The following is an 18962-nucleotide window of genomic DNA, read 5'->3' on the forward strand; positions in this document are numbered from 1 at the left end:
GTTCTGGCAGAAAGAGGCTGCTGTGTGCTCATTACTGACTCTCACAGACATTGTTCCCCTGGTGGAAGTGTGTATGCAACTTGGTAATTAGCTCTTTACTGGCTACTGCTTTGTCCCCTTTGAGTGCATTCACAAGTACAGTTACAGGCTATAGAGTTGTGTTATCTGTATGACAGGCAGTGCACTGTTAGTGTCTGAGGCCCTCATCATTCAGCAGATACCAGAAGTGAAGAGATGATCCCTAATGGGAAGGATGTCTGCCAGGGTTACATCAATAAAATGACCTGAAAGATGGGGTTTGTTTCTCTCCTTATCACATCACTCATTTGTCTGACATGCTACACATACACAGATGTGCAATATAAAAATACATGTGTGCATATAAACAAATAATTGTCAATTGAAACTGAAAAGTACTCCCTCTCTCAGTCAAAATGTTTCACAAATCCAGGCATCATTAAAGATTATCTGGTCCATACCAGGTCTTAGAATTAGGTAAATACAACCTCAGATGAGCAACACAACATATAATACTATGTCATCATTTATTTAACAAACACTTAACCAAAATGCAGATACAATGTATTAAATATGAAGTACATCGTGATTGCTCCCTCACAAATTAAGAGGGTTAGTAGCAGCCAAGTGCTGCTAATCAAATGCTCTTAATTAACTGCCCATCAGCAGATGTGAGCACCTTTATAAAAGCAGAAAATTTGGCAGTTTGCTGGTCTGGAGCATTTGGATGTGTTTAACAAAATGCCAAGAGGGAAAGATATCAGCAATGATCTTTGAGATGCAATTGTTTCTGCCCATCATTCTGGGGTCCATCATTCAACAGTAAAAAAAGATTATTCAGGACTGGAAAACATTCAAGACAGTTACCAATGTTCCCAGGAGTGGACGCTGCAACAAATTCACCTCAAGGTCAAGATGTGCAATGCTCATATAAAACTGAAAAAAGCCCAATAGCGACATCTCAGACTCTACAGGCCTCAGTTAGCATGTTAAATGTTAAAAGTTCATGACAGTACAATTAGAAAAAGTTTTGTTTTGAAGGGTTTCAGGAGAAAGATTCTTCTCTCTAAAAAGAACATGGCAGCAAAGCTTATGTTTAGAAAGTTGCATCTCAAGGATTCAAGGATTCAAGGATTCTTTATTGTCATTTCGACACATGATAAAAACATGGAGTGAAATGAAATTTCCCAGTGCAAGCCCAATAATAAATAGAATAAAAAAAGAAATAGCTAACTAAGGATATATACAATAAGCACAGAAATTAACTGCAATGATAAGACACAGCAGTATTCAGCAGTCCTGTACCATTGAGGTAGTGAGCGATATAATTAAAGTGACAGTTTAAGGTGACATAAATGAACCACAAGATTTCTAGAACAATGTCCTTCATATAGACAAAACCAAAGTGGAGAGGTTTGGTCATAATACACAACACCATGTTTTGAGAAAACCAAACACAGCACATCAGCACAATACAAACACAGTAATGATCTGAGCTTGTTTCGCAGCCACAGGACCTAGACATCTTCCAGTCATTGAGTCCACCATGAACTCCGCTGTATACCAAAGTATTCTAGTGTCAAATGTGAGGGCATCTGTCTGACAGCTTAAGCTTGGCTGAAAGTGGGTCATGCAACTGGACAATTATCCCAAACAGCAGCAAATCTACAACAGAAAATCTGAAAAAGAAAAGAATCAAGGTGTTGAAATGGTCCAAAGTCCAGACCTCAACCTGACAGAAATGCTGTTGTGCTGTGAATAAACACATACTGCAAACCTCAATGAACTGAAGCAACGTTGTAAAGAAGAGTGGACCAAAATTCCTCCACAATGATGAGAGAGACTGATAACGTCATACAGAAAATTATTATTGGAAGTTGTTACTGAGACATGTAATGCTACTAAATCATGGGGTGTGCTTAGTTTTTCACACTCCGTTGCCGCCCTCCTCTAAAGAATGTTGCCACTGACATCCAATTTTGTACACGCCCTTAATGCTGTGCGGTTAATCCATTCATCTGAAGTTCGGACTACAACGTAGCAGCACTGTGTACTATTGGTTTGGATACATGCCAGGTACCTCCTGCCTGCTGCTTGGTTACTGATGAAAACATCACAACCACCAATTTCCCTTGCAAACTAAGTTGGCGATATGTATCTGTGTAACTTCACAAGAAATTGATTTAAAAGGGCATACATTCATGTTACACACTGAGTTAAGTTCACTTAGAATTATTAAGTCACCCACAACTGGCAGAGGGAATGACAGCAATGTGAAAATGATACACAAATCCCACGTGCTAATGCTGGAAAAGAGCTTAAGTTCACACTTTTCTTCCTTGTACTGTATGTCATCCTGTTTTACATCTGAAAAGAGTTTCTTCTCTCCATCTCACTTCTTTCACAACTTTTCCCCCTCTCATCCGTTCCCTCTTCCTCTTTTAATAGCTTAACTGTGAGTCTAAATTGAGCTGTAAGACATCAATTATTTTTCTTTTCCTAGATATATGCATCTTGTATTTGCATTTTCACATGGCCTATCTTAAGCAGACGAGTGTGCATGCCGTTATGTGAACAGATGAGTAATGTGATGAGAAGAGTGGAGATGAAAAGGAAGGAAGAGAGGCAGTAAGTCGTCGGGGCTGTTCGACTGGGGTGACCCTAACGGCTGATTGGTTAATTCCCTGTCCTCTGAGCCTTCCCATGATGCTTAGAGGAAGGATAGCTCCCAAGGTTATGCATGCCTACACATTAAGCTTGCAAAAAAAAAAAAACTGCAGACATAAATGAACAGGCAAGTGAGGAGGAGCTTCATCGCTGGCAAAGCCTGAAGGATTGCCAGATTTCCATTTAAACCGATATGTTATTACAGTAAATCACAGGTCATTCTCATTCTTAGAAGAGCAAGCTGAGAGGACACACAGAGGACACTGTGGCTGAACTACAGACTGCTGGATGTCCAGTAACACTTTAGTCAGCTAGATTAAAAGAACATTTGAATATAATGGGTGTTGATTTGACATGTGCTGACTGTGCTTGTGGATTTCATTGATATATTCAAATGAGTGAGCAAGCTGTTTCAATGAGGATTATGGAAAACTGTGGGCATGGCTGCAAGCTTGATCAAATTGAAACCAACATCTGGACACATCCTGGCAGTTTAACATCCGGAAACACACACACACCTCATCAACTGGAGTAGCTCTAGAGTGAGTCAGATTCATTAGATTACGTCATGTTAGCTACCACGTTATCATATCACGCCAGTAAATCAGGCCTGAAAACAGTACTGAAGGAAACTCAGTGAAAAAAAATGCTGTTCTTCTAGTGTATCTTTTTCACTCTTTGGTGTATTTATGTCAGAGTGTGATGGCAGGATTGTCTGAATGCCCAGAAATGTGAATTCAGATTGAATTAAATTTGGGATGATACCAGGGAAGGAGTTTGGATGAGTACACAAGAGGCACTTAATTAATAAAATGTCTTGTCAGCACTGGGGAATAAAACATCTGGCATTTTGACTGGTCAGCTCTACTCACTCAAACAGGCACAATAAAGCAAAGAGAAGCCCAGGCTGAAAAGAATGTCTAAGTTACTGATGGTGCAAGTGTAGCTCAGTCAAAAGTAGCTCAGCCCAAATGTTTAATGTTATTTTTTTAAATGAACCGCTATTATTGATCCATGATGTAAAAATGAGGTTTCCCATCTGGAACAGATACCTTTGGACATATGACAAACTGAAGAGTGAATAAATATGACAGATTCAGATGTTTTTACGCAGATAATTAGAATTTTCACAAGTATGTTCAATCAAGACTTGGAGAATCTTTTCCAACAGCCTCTGAAGTGCCAAATATGTTTAATCTATCGGTCCCTTGTGATATTTTTGTGAAAAGTAATGAAGATGAGTTCAATAAATCTTAAGTCAACAAAGCCTTTTAAAACAGTGACAAAAAACTAAATATGTAAGTGGCAGCTAGGCAGAGCCTATAAAACCTGCTAACTAACACCCCGCATAAAGCATTTCTAAGTTGTAATTAATGGCTTCAATGAAAATTGATATACCTTTTCCATATTTTTTGTGGATCAAAATGAGCATTAATAAAAGTAATGTCTTTGAGTTGCCTGGTTGTAACATATATGTACAGTAAATCATTTTTTTTATATCATCCTCCTGTATGACGCGTTGCAGTTTTCACCTGATCACATCCTACGAAGAGCAGTGTTCATTTATTAATGAGGTTTGACAGTAGTACATTACTGTAGTAAGACAGCAATCATTTCAAGAGGGTTTCATTACATAAAAATGCCCACCAGCTAGAGTTTAACTAATAGTTCAATATTGCAGTTAAGTGTATTTTGGAGTATGAGAAACCAAATGATTACTGATATCTAGAACAGTGTTATTACAAATTAAACAGAAAAACTCCAACCAGTTTTTTTTATTACCTTTAAGTCAAAAAGAGTTCTTAAATCTAATAGAGTTTTCATAGAATGAACTCCAGTGCTCTATTGTAACAGCAATATTAAGGGGCTGTGAAAAATGGTTGCCCATTATAACATTTTGTTACAGCTACGTGTTCCCAGTGTCAATTCTGAGCCGTAATGTTTAACCAAATGTTAGCATTCATTTGCTTTTAATATAGCAACAAATTTCTGCTTATGAAATCGTTGCAAAGACTGCCTGACCATAAACTAGAATTAATTCTATAATTCATGCCACCACTAAACCTGAACAGGTTTTTTTCATCCACACCTCATCTGACTGATGCTAAATCAGCATAACCTGAGCTACATTTCTGGCATCAACTACTAGTGTGTGGGAGTTTTCTTTTTTGCACATGGCTGATCGTCATCATTATAAAAAATGAACACCACAAATATAGAAACATGAAGGCTTGCTTTATGAGCCCACCATCCTGCTGACTGAAGCATATTTCTGCTCTGCAGTTATAATACACACTACATCCATAACAACTTCGGATAACCAAATCTCTCTGTCTTTTTGTCTCTTCCTGTTCAGGTGAAGCACCGGGTAAGGTTAACATGCACATCTGTTTCCATCATGCTACTGCTTACATCAGAAGTGGAGACCAAATGGCTGTGATTGGAGGAGAGAGGAGACAAAACCCAGTTTGATTGGACCAGAGCTACGACTCAACATAACCTAACTGGAGTAAGATGACTCTCATGTTGCTGGGCTTGTAGAAAATGGCCATTGCTTCTGTTAGCTCAAGCACATGTAATATAGAAAATGAAAGAGGAAGGTGAGAATTAAGAGGTACAGGAAACAGCAGATTGGTAGTGAGTTGTAGAATGCGTTATGTAACAGCCACCTCCCTGTGTCTGTTTCACTGTTATCTCACACTCACACACTTAATACTGCAGGAAGAATGCCATCCTGTCCATGTTCAAGTCAAATGCTTAGTGCTGAAAACAACTTGGATAACATCATTTGTGGGAAAGCCATGAGCACTGAGATCTGAGCTCCCGAGAGAGCTTGTTGGACATCCCATCATCTTAAATGAGAAACGTGGAGACACTTGCAGGGAGTCATTAAGGTAACACAGAAGAATGATGCAACCTGAGCTGATAGCATTAACTATTAACCATAATCTTAAACCAAATGACCTCACGACTTCCCAGGGATTCAAATATCACACACAAACATGGACGCCAGGTTACACACATCCAAATACAATCACTATTCACCTACATAGGATCAGGCTACTAGCAGTACTGTGCTTAACTTCATTTTCATGACTATAATTAAAGTATGTGAATTTCTCAACACTCTCTGATAGCATTTTAGCTCAAATGGCCACAAAACCACATGCCCCCCAAAGTTGCAGTGCTGCGTAAGACCTAAATAAGAAGAGAAAGCAATGATTCTCAAGGCATTTAAAGGCATTAAAACCGTCTTGCTTGTTTGTTCTGGTGATAGTATTTTAATCATTTTTGTTCAGACTGAGTTTCTGTTGTAAATACATTACTTCAGAAGTTCTGGAAATTAATAACTCTTTGAATATGAATGTAGCCTCCAAGGAGGTTTAATTTAAGAGAATAACAGACTCAGCTGTCATGTTTAACAGGCTGTTGTTTTTTTAATGACGTGTGAAACAACATGTAGCAGTTAGATAGTTTAGTCTCTCAACATTGCAACACGTACAGTTCACACAGATATTTATAGACGCACTTGACTCTGGATTCATATGCGTTAATATGCATTCTCTATTTTAAGCTCAAACTTTCTTTTTAGCATAAACTTTGCCATAGGTTTAAATTAGATTTGGTCATATTTGTATACATTTTGTTTTCATACTGTATCATGTTAGTCACAAGTTCAGTAACCCAGAGTTTTCAAAGTGAGAGCAATGGAACGAGTGACTTAGATTTGAACCAATCTGATCTGATCTAGGCCTCCCCAGCTGTCCACTGGCCTTCCCTGCCCTCCACCTTCAGCTCCTCTTTAATCCCCAAAGCTCCTCTCTCTTCCTCTGTCACAGCTCGGGCCCCTCATCTGCTCCACCCGCTCTATCATTGAGTCCTGCTTTCCATTCCCCTCCAGACTTACATGCCTTCCGGATTGCGCGGGCGTCTCGACGTCGTCACTCACCGTGGTGCTGCTGTTCATGCCTCCCTCATCCTCTTGCTCTCCTCTCACACAATGCGTCCTTCTGGCCTGGTGTTTAATGAATCAGCCCCAAGCAGAAGTGAAGGAAGGCATAATGAAAAAAATTTATTAAAAGAGGGATATGGAGATGAATGTGAACAAGTCCGGAGATTTAGACTTTGTAGATTTCCATGGCAATCAGTACACATAATCCTCAACAATGGGCTTATGCAGCCTTTACTTTTTTTGCAAACAACAACCTGAGAGGACCCATGTCTCCATGGGGGTCCAGTCAGGTGTTCATTTCATCCTCTTATGGACAGTTTAAGGTTCAGACCAACATGCAAGTACCACTGCAACACTCAAGTAAATGTGTTTCCTTTTCTTTTGAGAGAAAATACTCCAATTTTGTCAAACTGCTGTTTAAATGATACTGCCAGCTTTAAGCTGTATTTATTTCCACCTCTTAAAAAGCATATTTTAAGTGTTTTAAACCTCGTGAAGCCTGTATTTATAAATATACGTGTCTCTTACTCACCAACCAAGCCAACAGCATACAGCCAAACATGCTCATCATTGTCATACACATGAGTCTGGGTAGAGTTTGTCCATCAGGTCTAGTTGCTGGTGGCTTAAAATGAGCACTCACGATCACTGTAGTTACAAGTTGCCACACGTTTGTTTTACTGTCAGACAAGGTCACTCAGCAAATTCCTCATCTACTCTGCTGCAAGTTCTTTCCTCCTTCCCCCATCTTTTCTGTCCACCATGATTTTCTCAATCCCTCTCTTCTGCCTCTATTTTTAACCAGCTTAGCAGCGCTGAAGTCGTGAGAGGTTTATTCTCTGCCTTCTTCCTGGCTTGATACCTGGCTGCCGATTCACAGTGTCTGGTATTCCTATCATGGTGCAATTAAATAGAACACTAATAGTTTGCATAATAGTAACACAGTGAAGTCTAAAAGCTGCTGATTTTCAAAAAAAAAAAAAAAAGTGTTATCCTTTGTTCTATTCAACTCTATTCGTTCATAGAAATATTTGGATCAGCAAAGCTGAATCCTGATATCTCCTCTACATTTCCACATCAGGAATCTCATTGATAGACTGAACATTCCCATCATAGTAAGTAATTTAATCAATACAGAAAGAGACATTAGAAAGAGTCACAACTCCCACTTAATTCCAGGATCATAAATATTGATCGAGATATTATAGAGATGTTAAAGTCATTGTAGGACCGTGTAGCTCTCCTAAAATGCCATTTTTAGAGATCACTGCAGTCCAAGAAGTTTTCTTTAACCTTGGTTTTAAGTTTTCAGTGGTCTTGAGTTATAAGATGCAGAACGTCAGCAATAAACCATTAGACATTTAGTAGGTCTTGGAACCCCAGTGTACCTGTGTGACCAGAATACAGGCAGGGGACAGACTGCAGAGTCATGGTGTGCTGCTTGTCAGGCCTCACCTTCATCTGCAGTAGCACATGCTAATCTGCAATAGCCCTGGCTCATTCAGGACACAGCTGCACATCGTGCTAGTTAATACTATACAGATAAGCTGCAGGACACGAATGGTTTATACATGTGAGTCAGTGGTGCAGGAGAGATGCATTTAATCCTTAAATTCTGTATCTGTAAGAATGCAAGATTTGATTCTTTGGTATGCTTACAGTGCTTGAAATGAGCACACTGATCTAAAAATGGTCCTCTTCCTAAGCTTCTGTACTGTGAGTACAGGATTGGAGGAAAATGAAGCTTAAGATAGAAAGAGATGAGTCAGACAAGAGAAGGAAAAGCACAAAACAAGTGCTTGCCACTGTATCAGGTGAGCTACTGCAGTCCTCACATGGGAATCTGTGGGTAATGCAGCTTCAATGCACCCCACGCTCCCCTATCATCTGATAAATGGTACAAAGTGACAGTATTCATCAGTAGCAAAAGCAACCCCCACCCCCTGTAGCTATTTTCTGAATTAGACATTAGAAGGTGGTAAGCATGTCATTAACTCTTCGCCATGAACATCCACTCTATGTCCACACTGCTCCCAGGTGGTGAAATAGTGTAACAGCAACTGAGGGAGAAAATGCAATAAATTAATAGTAAATAGTCTCTGCAATGAACAATAACACAAACTCAAGTTATGTGATTTTACCAAAATCATAATTTACATGTTTATTGAATCAGCAAAAATGACTTTACAAATACAGTTCAGAGTGAAATAGATTAAAACCAAAAGGATACCAGGAAATAAATCACCTTTCTCAGAGGCTAGTTAAATAAAAAAAAACAAAAAAAAACATCTTGTTGGCACCAACACACTAAAAGACACCTTTAGGTTCATTACAGAGGATCATTCTAAGTTCTATTAGCATGTTTAACCCACGATGGATGGACATATCTGTGTCAGGAATCTATGTCAACCCCTGTTTGAACTCTATAAAGAACTATTTCATCCTCCACAAGAGATGAACTGCAATAGATTTCATGGATATAATCTAGATCTAGTTATTCCATCGGAGCATGCTGGCAGACAAAGAGAATAAACAAATATAGGTAAAAAAGTTGTTATAATAGTAACAGATGTCCCTTAAAACACAGTACTCTGACTGCTATTAGTTTTAGCAACAGAGTACAGTTTCACTATGGCTTTTAATGATGGACGGAAGGATGCAAGAAAAAAATGACCTGCAGGCCAGTTCATCAAATGTCACTCACTTCCTCTTTTGTTGTGCTAGCTTCCACAGGAGCATTGAAGGCATTACAATGTCACAACAAAGGCCAGATGCAAACATTTCAAGGGAAAATTAAAAGCTATTCAATTAAAATACAAATAGCAAGTGAAGAAATTTAGCTCCCGCAGTCAAACCCTCCAGACTGCAGTTTAAAAATCTACTGTTAAGGTCTGGGCCCTCATCTCGGTGCAGCCTGATTAACTGCAGCTAATAGCTTCTCCACAGGGTGCCTGTTTCACACAGACATTATGCCAGCTGGGCGTTGAAACCAACAACATGAAGCCGACACAACCAGACACGGGTATCACATATTAGCCATGAATTGTGCTTCTCGTAACCAAGTCATCTCTATACAGATAACATGTACAATGACCCGATATTCAATAATGTAAACCAATTCAGAGTTAACATCTGTTTTATCTTCCTACAATCCAACAGAGTTGCCAACCTGAATATGGTATAAAATTCAACAAAATACGCCATTTAAAACATAATCGATTTATCTACAATTAAAAAGCAATCATTCATTACATTCTTGTGGCTGTGTGCTACATCTATACGTACAGTATATTAGCAATACTTTGCATCTCGCTGTTCTCGAGCTAATCAGAGCAACACACGACCTAACCTGATCATTCCATATAAAAGACCACTGGCAACTGAGTAACTCATATCCAAGCATAAATCTTCATATTCCCAAATCATCATTTTAAGAAAGAGGTAAATTCACGAGTGTCTAACTCAGATGCCCACACATACATCCGTGTCTTCTGACAATCATCACACAAACATCGCAGATGACACAAAGCTGTCCCCGTGGTTGATATTTGGGCCCCGGTAGTAGTCCTGGGGGTCACTGTCCGTGCGCATATAAGGAGGGGGGACTTCGTTGTTGCCAGGATCATCCCATCCAGAGGGCGCAGCAGAGTAGTAATGCTCTCTGTTATTTGTTTCAGTGTCAGAATTTTCATTGTCATCGTTGGCATCAAGATCCTGCCGACAAAAAGTACAGTTAAATTGAACGTTCACATTAACATCACTGCACGTCTCCTTTCTTTTTTTAAGGAAATATAACACCCCTTTGACTTGATCTCAGAAGCAAAAAGAAAAAGATGCATTAACTTGGATCCTAGATCTGACAAAACCCATCAGGAAAACCATTTGTTGTGTCTTCTCTTTACACTGAATTATTCTTTTTTTTTTTATTGTTATGCAGGCTCGAACAGCAGCGTGTAATTTCACCAGAAATTAGAGGACCATTGAGTCTTAAAATATAAGACTGTTGTACTACAAGTTAACTAAGGCTCAAACACTATCTTAGTCATTTCAGTGAAGGGAATGGAATAGTAAAATAATCAGTTACTGTATTTTGCGCACTATAAGAATCACCTGATTATAAAGCTTAGTACAACATTTCTGTACTTAACCCATACATAAGGCGCACCTGATTATAAGGTGTATGTATTACCTAATGTTCTCTGATTGGTTTATCGCTGCCAGCACACGTAGTGTTTGTATTACATCCCTGTGTCAGCGGGAAATGGTCCGACGGTCAAGGACAATACTGTCGGTCATTTTTACACTTATAAACTGCACATAGGTCTGCATCACCCATCTCAAACTGAAGAACAGGCACTCACTGGGACATGGGCAAAAGCATAAATGATGACACGATTCAATCGCTAAATACGATCTCGATACAATCTTCGCCCCATTCAGAGTGAATGGCTGGGATCCGCCTAACCCTGGATTCACACCCAATGCAAAGGGAGGTGACGGAAGTGGCCAGCTGCCATTCTTTTCAAGTAAAAGAGCGAAGAGGCGTGGCAAAAGTGAATGTGGCGGTGAGTGATGCGAGGGAGCTTAATGCCCCGATGAATGCTCGGCGCTCCAAGCGGTAAATTCAAAATGGCGGTATACGTGACAGATTTTGGAATCTCCAATTATATGGCGCACGGCCGTTTTTTGTGAAAATGTAAGGCTTTTAGGTGCGCCTTATGGAGCGGAAAATACGGTAAACAAGATAATGTCCTAATTCATCAATAAATTCACAAAATGACAAAATCCTAACTGAATAAAACAACTGATATTTAAAATAAGATTTTGAACAGACTTTTTAAGCACCAGAAAATTTAATGTATAGTTAGTGACAAACAAAATGTTAAAATCAACATTTGTGTTACTTAGCAAATAAAATATCAAAAGTTAAAGATGAGATTTCTGTAATGTGTTCATTATATATCTAAAACAAGCTTGTGTTTTTATTTATTTTATTAAATCTTTATATCAACAAAAGAAAAAGAAAACCCTTTTTGACGAGCATTAAAAAGTTTGTACACGCTTTGGAAGCAGCTCAGAGTCTTTTATTTGTCGTTTCTTTCTTTTTCCCATCCATTCGTACAGTAAAAGACCTCTCGCTGTGTGGTATTAAGGGCTGTCTTGCACGCCATGCTTTTGAGATCTAACATTTTTGATGATGTTTCTGAAAGTGTATTCACCGCCCTCTTTTCATCTTCAGTTTTTTTGTAGCCCCCAGTATTAAATTAAACTCATTCCTCCCTCCTATCAGTAAAATGTTCCGTGTCACTGACTGCTACACATGATCATGCTCATCTTTAACAGCTGTGGAGGATGTCTTTTAATGAAACTCTGCTGATATTTGGCTGTCGCAACAAACAAGTCCCGTTTCAATTTCACCTGTCCACAGCTTGTTTAGGCGCTCATGAAGTGCCGAATGCTGTGTTTTGTGGTTAAGATGCAGTTGAGTTTTCCCTCTAATTTTCAAAGAGGGTCATTGTTAGTGTAGATGTGGCTGCACAGTAGAACAGTGCGTTACCACCCCAGAGTCTGCTTAATCTTCTGCAGTAAAATCTTCACTGTTCCTTGATCTGCCATTTTTAAAATGCATTACAGCTACCCCCCCCCAAAGCAACTCATTGTCTTGCTGCTTATGTTTGTTCTTTGTGAGCATTAATTAATTTTAATAGTGTTCTTAAGGAGCGAGGCACTGCGGCAGAGGAGCTCATAAATGCTGATTTGTATTCCATGGCCTTTTCTAATAATAACTGTGAATGAACTACAATCCTAACAAGCTGATGAAGGTCTGAGACCTTGGTAAAATATATGTGAGAGCTCAAATCTCATGGGGGGGGGTCTCTTTTTTTCACTCTAATATAATTTGTGTGAAACAGAAAATAACATCCTGCAAAAGGCAAGATGAGCAAGACATTTGATAAACAAAGCCAACAAAGAGTTGTGCGATTTGATGAGCTTTTGATAGAATCAACGTCCCACACAAAGGTTGCTGTGTTTTCTGTGTTAAAAGTGACTTGAAGAAAAATGTACAAATGAGTTACGGTGATTTGACTGTATGTAGGCTAAAACATTTGTTTCCAGCAAGTTTCCTCACCGTGACTGGCTCTGCGCTCTGGGTGGAGTAGTACTGGTTATGCGGAGGTCTGTCCTGGGTCACTGAGGCATGACTGGAGTTAAGTGGCTGAGAAAACACATCAATAAATGCGTTTCAATAGATCAAATCGATTCCTTGGTGTCAACTTTCTGCATGACGATTTTGTTGCCTTTTCAAGCATTCCCTGATGGTGACTCACCCTAGCGGCAGAATTGTCCGTCTTCTGAGGAGGAGGGGGCTTGTACTTGGGTGGACCACTAAAATGCAAAAATACACAGCTGTTATATGTTGATAGAGTCACACAAATATGAGACATGCAGCTTGGTTTTTTATCCAAGTGTGCAATTAGCAAAGAACACAAAAAACAGGGAAAAAAAAAAAAAAAAAGCGAGTGAAATGAGGTGGTCAACAAAGTCGAAGTCATCCAGGCTGAGTCAGTCACTCAGATACTTACTCTCCATTGAGCTTGTTGTTTTTGTGTTTGCGGTATATGGCAATGCCTGTTCCAATGACGGCGATGAGTAGAATGACCCCGATGATGGCTCCTATGATGCTGCCTGTGGTGGGACCCTTTTCTGGGAGCCGAGTAGCTGAGAAAAAAATAGATAAAATATGACACTTTTTTTTCTATTAGTTTGAAAGAAACTCTTTTGTTATACAAACCCTAAAAGTTAAACTGATAAGAAAATGTAGGTAAGTTTTGAGCAGGTGTTTAGACAACAAGAAAAACTGTCCAATACTCTCAAAGACAGGGAGAAATTCTACTGCACAGCAATGTTCTGCTGCTTCTAATTTTCTCTCTGGGAGATCATCGTACATGTAGGTATAGCTAAATTCAATGCACGGATGTTGTCTTTAAGTTACTTAAATGGTGATTTTGTCAGATGACATTGCAGTTATACAATTAGGATTTTATTAGAGCAGAGCGACAGTCTTGAAATGCTTTAAACGGCAGCTCATTTGACACATCTTTAGCAGTCTGACAAAAGAAACAAGTAAAATATGAGAATGAGAGCAGTTTTATTGTGAGGTCAGATGTTTACATGCATTTTAAAAGTCTAGTTTATTTGGATTGCCACAATGATTATTTTTTCTCCATTCTCCTCATCAAATAACACAAAACAACATGCATTTATGTTAAAGTAATAAATCCCTCAAGTGGCCATAATAATTTTCATGATTAGTGTAAGCAAGTCTTTACTTTTACTCAAACCATAATTCCTCTTTAAACTTAAACAAACGATCATTAGAGCAATATAGGAGCACATTTTAAAAAGTCTTAGTTAAGTTTCAGCATCCAAGTTTCAGCAATTACTTTTGCTGATAGAGTCACATCTGCCGCTGCTTTAACAGCTGCAAAGGGTGAAGTCAAACAAACCATGTGGTCACTTCTGTTGGAGAATTTATAACGCAAAATGGAGTCAAACAGAACAACTGAATGGAAAAAACAAAAAATCACCTTTATAATTGTGCTGCGGCTTTTCTTCTTCTAGGCTCAGAAACCTCTGGAGGCATCACTGAAAGTCTGACAGCTACTCAGACCCAGAAAACACATTCTGGCTCTGACCACACTGTAGTAATGACCTTACACAATATGTACTTTGAGGCTCGGATTTGGTCTTTTGAGGTATCAGTGCTCCTGAGGCAGAGAATGAACCTCCATTTTCAAATTAAACATGGCAGACAGATACTGAACTATGTCATTTTCTATTCCATTAATCATTGTTCCGCTCCTTAGATTTACTTTGCGACCTCATTTAAGTTCCCACCCCTCAGATTTGGAGCTTCTCATTTAACAACCATTAACATTAATTAAACGTCATGTAGCATAAGACTATAAGTACGATCACTGATGTGATTCCACATCCATACAAGAGGCTTAATGACGTGGAAGAAAAAGAGACTTAGCAATGACGTTGAGTTTAGAAGTGTGTGTGTGTGTGTGTGTGTGTGTGCGAGATCAAGTGAAACAGAGCTAGTGAAGTACAGAAGGGATCTTGATTAGACTGTTGAGTCACAAGGGTGATTAAGAAGAACCAGAGGAATCATGCAGAGGTTCCACTAATGAACCATGACCACGCTGGGCATGAACCACTACACTAACACACACACAGTACACACTCAAACCTACACCCCATGTGTTTACTGAAGGTGCTCATTATCCTTCGTATTCCCAGGGGATTATGCTAATGAGGGAAGGTAAAGGGCAGAAAGGATCTGAAGCCCATCTGATGAGAACAAACCCTGGTCTTAATAATTGGAAGGGTCATGATTGAATGTTGTTAGCTCTCTAATTACAATTCTTTCTAACAATAGACTACTTTGAATATCCCCTAAAATAATTTCCATTCTTTACATGTACAGGAGTGTCCTAATGATCATGTCTTTTCATACCACTCATTACAACCCCAGCACATCAGCTCCAACACTGACCTTACATGTTCTCCTCCGCCGCAGTACAAAGCTTTGGTTTCCCTCTTGCTTAATTTATCAGGGCTGTATTTGCAGGTTTTTATGTACCACAAACACAATGTACTGATTAAACCGATTCTCATAATCCTGGAATGTCTTCAGATAAGAAAAAAATTGAGAGAACAAAAAAAATGAGACAAAAAAAAAACAAAAGCAAAAAAATAGGAAGTGGAGTTTAACCTGAAATATAAAAAGCCCACAGTCAAAATAATAATCACAAAGCTTTTAACAGATTAAGCAAATGTGCTCCCTTAGTACAACAAACAGAAAATCTTCTTTTGATGGGGTGAGATGAGTTAATAGCATCTTTTTTTTCAGCGCTGTAAGAGTAAATTGTTCATTATTAACTTCCCTCTACAGCAAAACTGACACTGTTCATACTCTTGGACCAAAAAATCTAAATGTGCCCTTGTTGCATTTAAAGTAGTTTTCTTTTTCTGGAAGGACACAAAGTTACACACACACACACACACACACACACACACCCACACACAAAGAGACTGGGGAGTTTAATATTTTATGAAGAGGTCATCTTTTAAGATTCAAGTCGAACCGTTGCCTGTAAGTATCTTCCATAAACGAGTCAGATACGTCAAGGCCACTTTATTTTTTGGGGGGGTGGGGTTCCTGCTCAATATCAACTTTACAAAAAAATGTATCATCCAACATTTCTGTAATAAGGCGATGAGGACAAGCGGTTGCTATTGCTGCAGGGGAAATATAGTCTCAGTGGCAAGAAATGAAAATAAATTATTAATGAAAAGTCTTTAAAGTGTCCAACCAGAAGCCTCTAAAACACTTTTGCTTCCACCATAAAAACACATTTTGACTTTTTAACACACAGAAGATGAATAACATTGAAAAATATCCTCTTAAAAGGACCGAAGGCATTGAAGTGCAGAACATTGTAGCACATTCAAAGTCAGTCCGAATGCTTTAGAATGTGAGTGTTGGGAGATTGTTTGCACAAAGGAAATTGAAAAACCAGGCTGCCTTCAACTCAAACAATTGAGACAGACCGAATATGTGACACACAAGAAGGTGTTCAGGCTTCTATTGGTTTTTCAAGGAGTTGGGTCACTATTGTCAAGTCAGCGATGGTTTACCCCATCAAATTTTATGTTTAGTTTTTTTTCCCTCTTGTTGATGATGAATCTGAGTTAGGTAAGGGTTATATGGGAATTACAACCAGGTTTACAGAGAACAGGTCAAATTGATAATTTTTAATTGAATGTTTGAGCACATTTATGTGTTGGTAAATAGATGCGTTAAATACCATAAAACGAATGGGAACCGAGAACTTGGTCTTCCAAGCACTTAGATTCAGGGACCCAAAAATGAATCAAGTCACACTGTGCAGCAATGGCAGCTGGTGAAAAAAACTAACAAATATACATTTCAATCATCACCCTCCTCAAAAAGAACATTTGAAATGGTTCATCTTGAGATTAAGGGTTTTTGTGTCACACAACTGGTGAAATGAAGATTTTTACCTCGGATTTCATTGTTTCATAACTTCACCATGAAACTTCCTCAGTGGTTCTGAAGTGATTTGTTCGCACATCCGGGGGGGGGGGGGGGGGTGTTGACATTTGACAAATGTCTGGGAGCCTGCATCGGACAAATATCCTATAGATGCGCCACACTGATCAAAATGTTGCAGAGTGAGTATATTGCTGTTGTCACGGGGTTATGGGTAAACAACATTTCTTAGGATTTTTTTTTTTTCAATATCTGAACTACTCTGAGAATGTAAATATGACCCATCCTCTTTAAAGCAATGACTAATTCCCTCATGACTATGATAGAGAAAAAATGGTTGCGTTGACATGGAATAGCCCTCTACACGACACACATCACGTCTAAATTTTGATGTAGTGAAGGTCATCTGCCTCATGGTGGTGCTGTGTCTCTTCAACACTGCACCTCTTTCCAGCTACAAGGCATTTTCAGCCCTTACCTGCCTTGTCTTTTGTAATTCTGTGTTACTGCTTCCTAATGCCAGTGCCGTGTCTGTTTATCATCACACCATCCTCCTCATTTTTAGCTCCCAAGTTTTTTCTGAAATGCGACAGAAGAACCCCATCCCTCCTCCTTGTTTTGCCTCGCCTTATCTGACAGGCGTCATTATCCAACCAATGTCATTCTCACTCAGCAGGTTTCGCTTTGAAACTTGTTCCTTCCTCTCAGATAACCTCTGAAAGAGAAGGAAATGCCTTAGGAAAAGCCAGGTCTAAGGAAAGAGGTGCGGCACTTATATGTGACCGACTCGACTGGAGAGCATGCCCTCTGCGTTGGCCGTGGACACCAGCCTTGTCCTGCACTAATGAATTATCTCAGAGTCTGCGGGTATATGTGTGTGCAGTGGCTCTGCCACTCCTGTTTAAATCTGCACAGCTCTTTGCCAAGGACATGAAACCAGACAGGCACTTCTCCACACAATGGTGTTAAGACCACACACTCACAGAAACACAGAATATAAACTATGTATGAACACTCAGCTCTGCGTTAAGAAACAGCTGGCATCTTGTGCTGCATCCTTGTCACACCGTGTGACATATTTACACATGAACACTAGTTTGCATCCTGCCCCTTGCCCTCCAGCGTTTTACCCCCCAGACAAACATCACATGCATAAACAAAGATGCATCTACATACATAAAATAAAACACAAGCGCCATCAAATTCATCTCAGAGAAGAGAAGCCCTGAGGCAGGGAGCAGTTCTTTCAAACCATGCCCCTTTTTATTTCATATTTACAGAAAATGAGAAGATGAACCAGAGTTCAGAGTAGTTTATAAGGTCAGCTCCGTGTCTGTGAGCAGATCAATGCAGGGACCATCTGTTCAGGAAGACTTCTTATTCCTTCCTATATAAGAGGCCCTAAACTGCTCAACCTTGCCTGCCTGTCCAGCCAGTCAGCCATAGACCACCACTTCCCTACGGGAGACAGGGAGGAAGTGGAGGAAGTGGAGGAGGGGGAGGGAGGAGCGGGAGTGTCGGTAGAGGAGATGAGGTTGGACGGTTGGCTGAAGCTGTCTGAAATTACTGCAGACCTACTTCAGCAAGATGGAAATACCACCAGAATCTCTTGAGCTTTAAGACGCATGGATGAGTCCTGGCCACAGTTTTGCAACCAGAGTTTTCAAGTTTTACCTCTATTCTCTAAATTTCTGTCTCAAAGAACTTTTGAGTAGGAGGGAAAAGAAAATCCAGGAGACAGATCAGCACTCCTTAATAACTTGGTGCATGTGAGTCACTGACAGAGAAGCTAAAACGAGGAGAGAATACTACGCAAAAGAGGATTCATTCAGTGATGAGTCAAAGAGGAGATGAGTCCAAACCGTGAAGTTTGGGAGAATGGCATTTAGGAGGGAGGAGGTGACAGGACAGGAATAAAAAAAAAAGGAAAAGAAGCACCAGAAAGAGCCAAGAGAGATGAAAGCTGTGATTAAGAGGCTGGCTTCAGATAAGTGCTGAGGGATTTCCCGGCTGCTGCCTGCAACTGGCTGATCACACATTGAGGGGGATGAAGGAGAGAGCAGAAGACAAAGATCTCACATCCCTCTTTTCTCTACTCAATCCCTTGTTCTCTCTTCCTGTATGTTTATGGCTCTCCCTGAAGGGATTAAGGTTAACATGCTGGCCTATCCTCAACTTCCACGAACAGGCTGGGCTTTAACTTCCATCATCCCTCTTTACTGTCATCCTGCTCCATCGCCG

General features: G+C 39.6%; 1 protein-coding gene across 1 annotated transcript in view; it reads right to left on the reverse strand.

Annotated features, from left to right (window-relative positions):
• Window positions 1-8780: 8780 nt before the first annotated feature.
• The window catches only part of LOC140316225 (poliovirus receptor homolog), an 86523-nt gene continuing 76341 nt past the window's right edge, over window positions 8781-18962 (reverse strand). The window contains exons 7-10 of the mRNA XM_072393969.1: window positions 13222-13357; window positions 12967-13024; window positions 12768-12854; window positions 8781-10351 (exon numbers count right to left, since the gene is read on the reverse strand). Of these exons, the coding sequence (XP_072250070.1) occupies window positions 10139-10351; window positions 12768-12854; window positions 12967-13024; window positions 13222-13357 (494 nt within the window). The 3' untranslated portion in view covers window positions 8781-10138. The remainder of the gene's footprint in view (window positions 10352-12767; window positions 12855-12966; window positions 13025-13221; window positions 13358-18962) is intronic.

This window comes from Leuresthes tenuis, unplaced genomic scaffold (genome assembly GCF_036924035.1).
Source record: "Leuresthes tenuis unplaced genomic scaffold, fLeuTen1.0.hap1 SCAF_10, whole genome shotgun sequence".
In the NCBI taxonomy this organism is placed as follows: domain Eukaryota; kingdom Metazoa; phylum Chordata; class Actinopteri; order Atheriniformes; family Atherinopsidae; genus Leuresthes; species Leuresthes tenuis.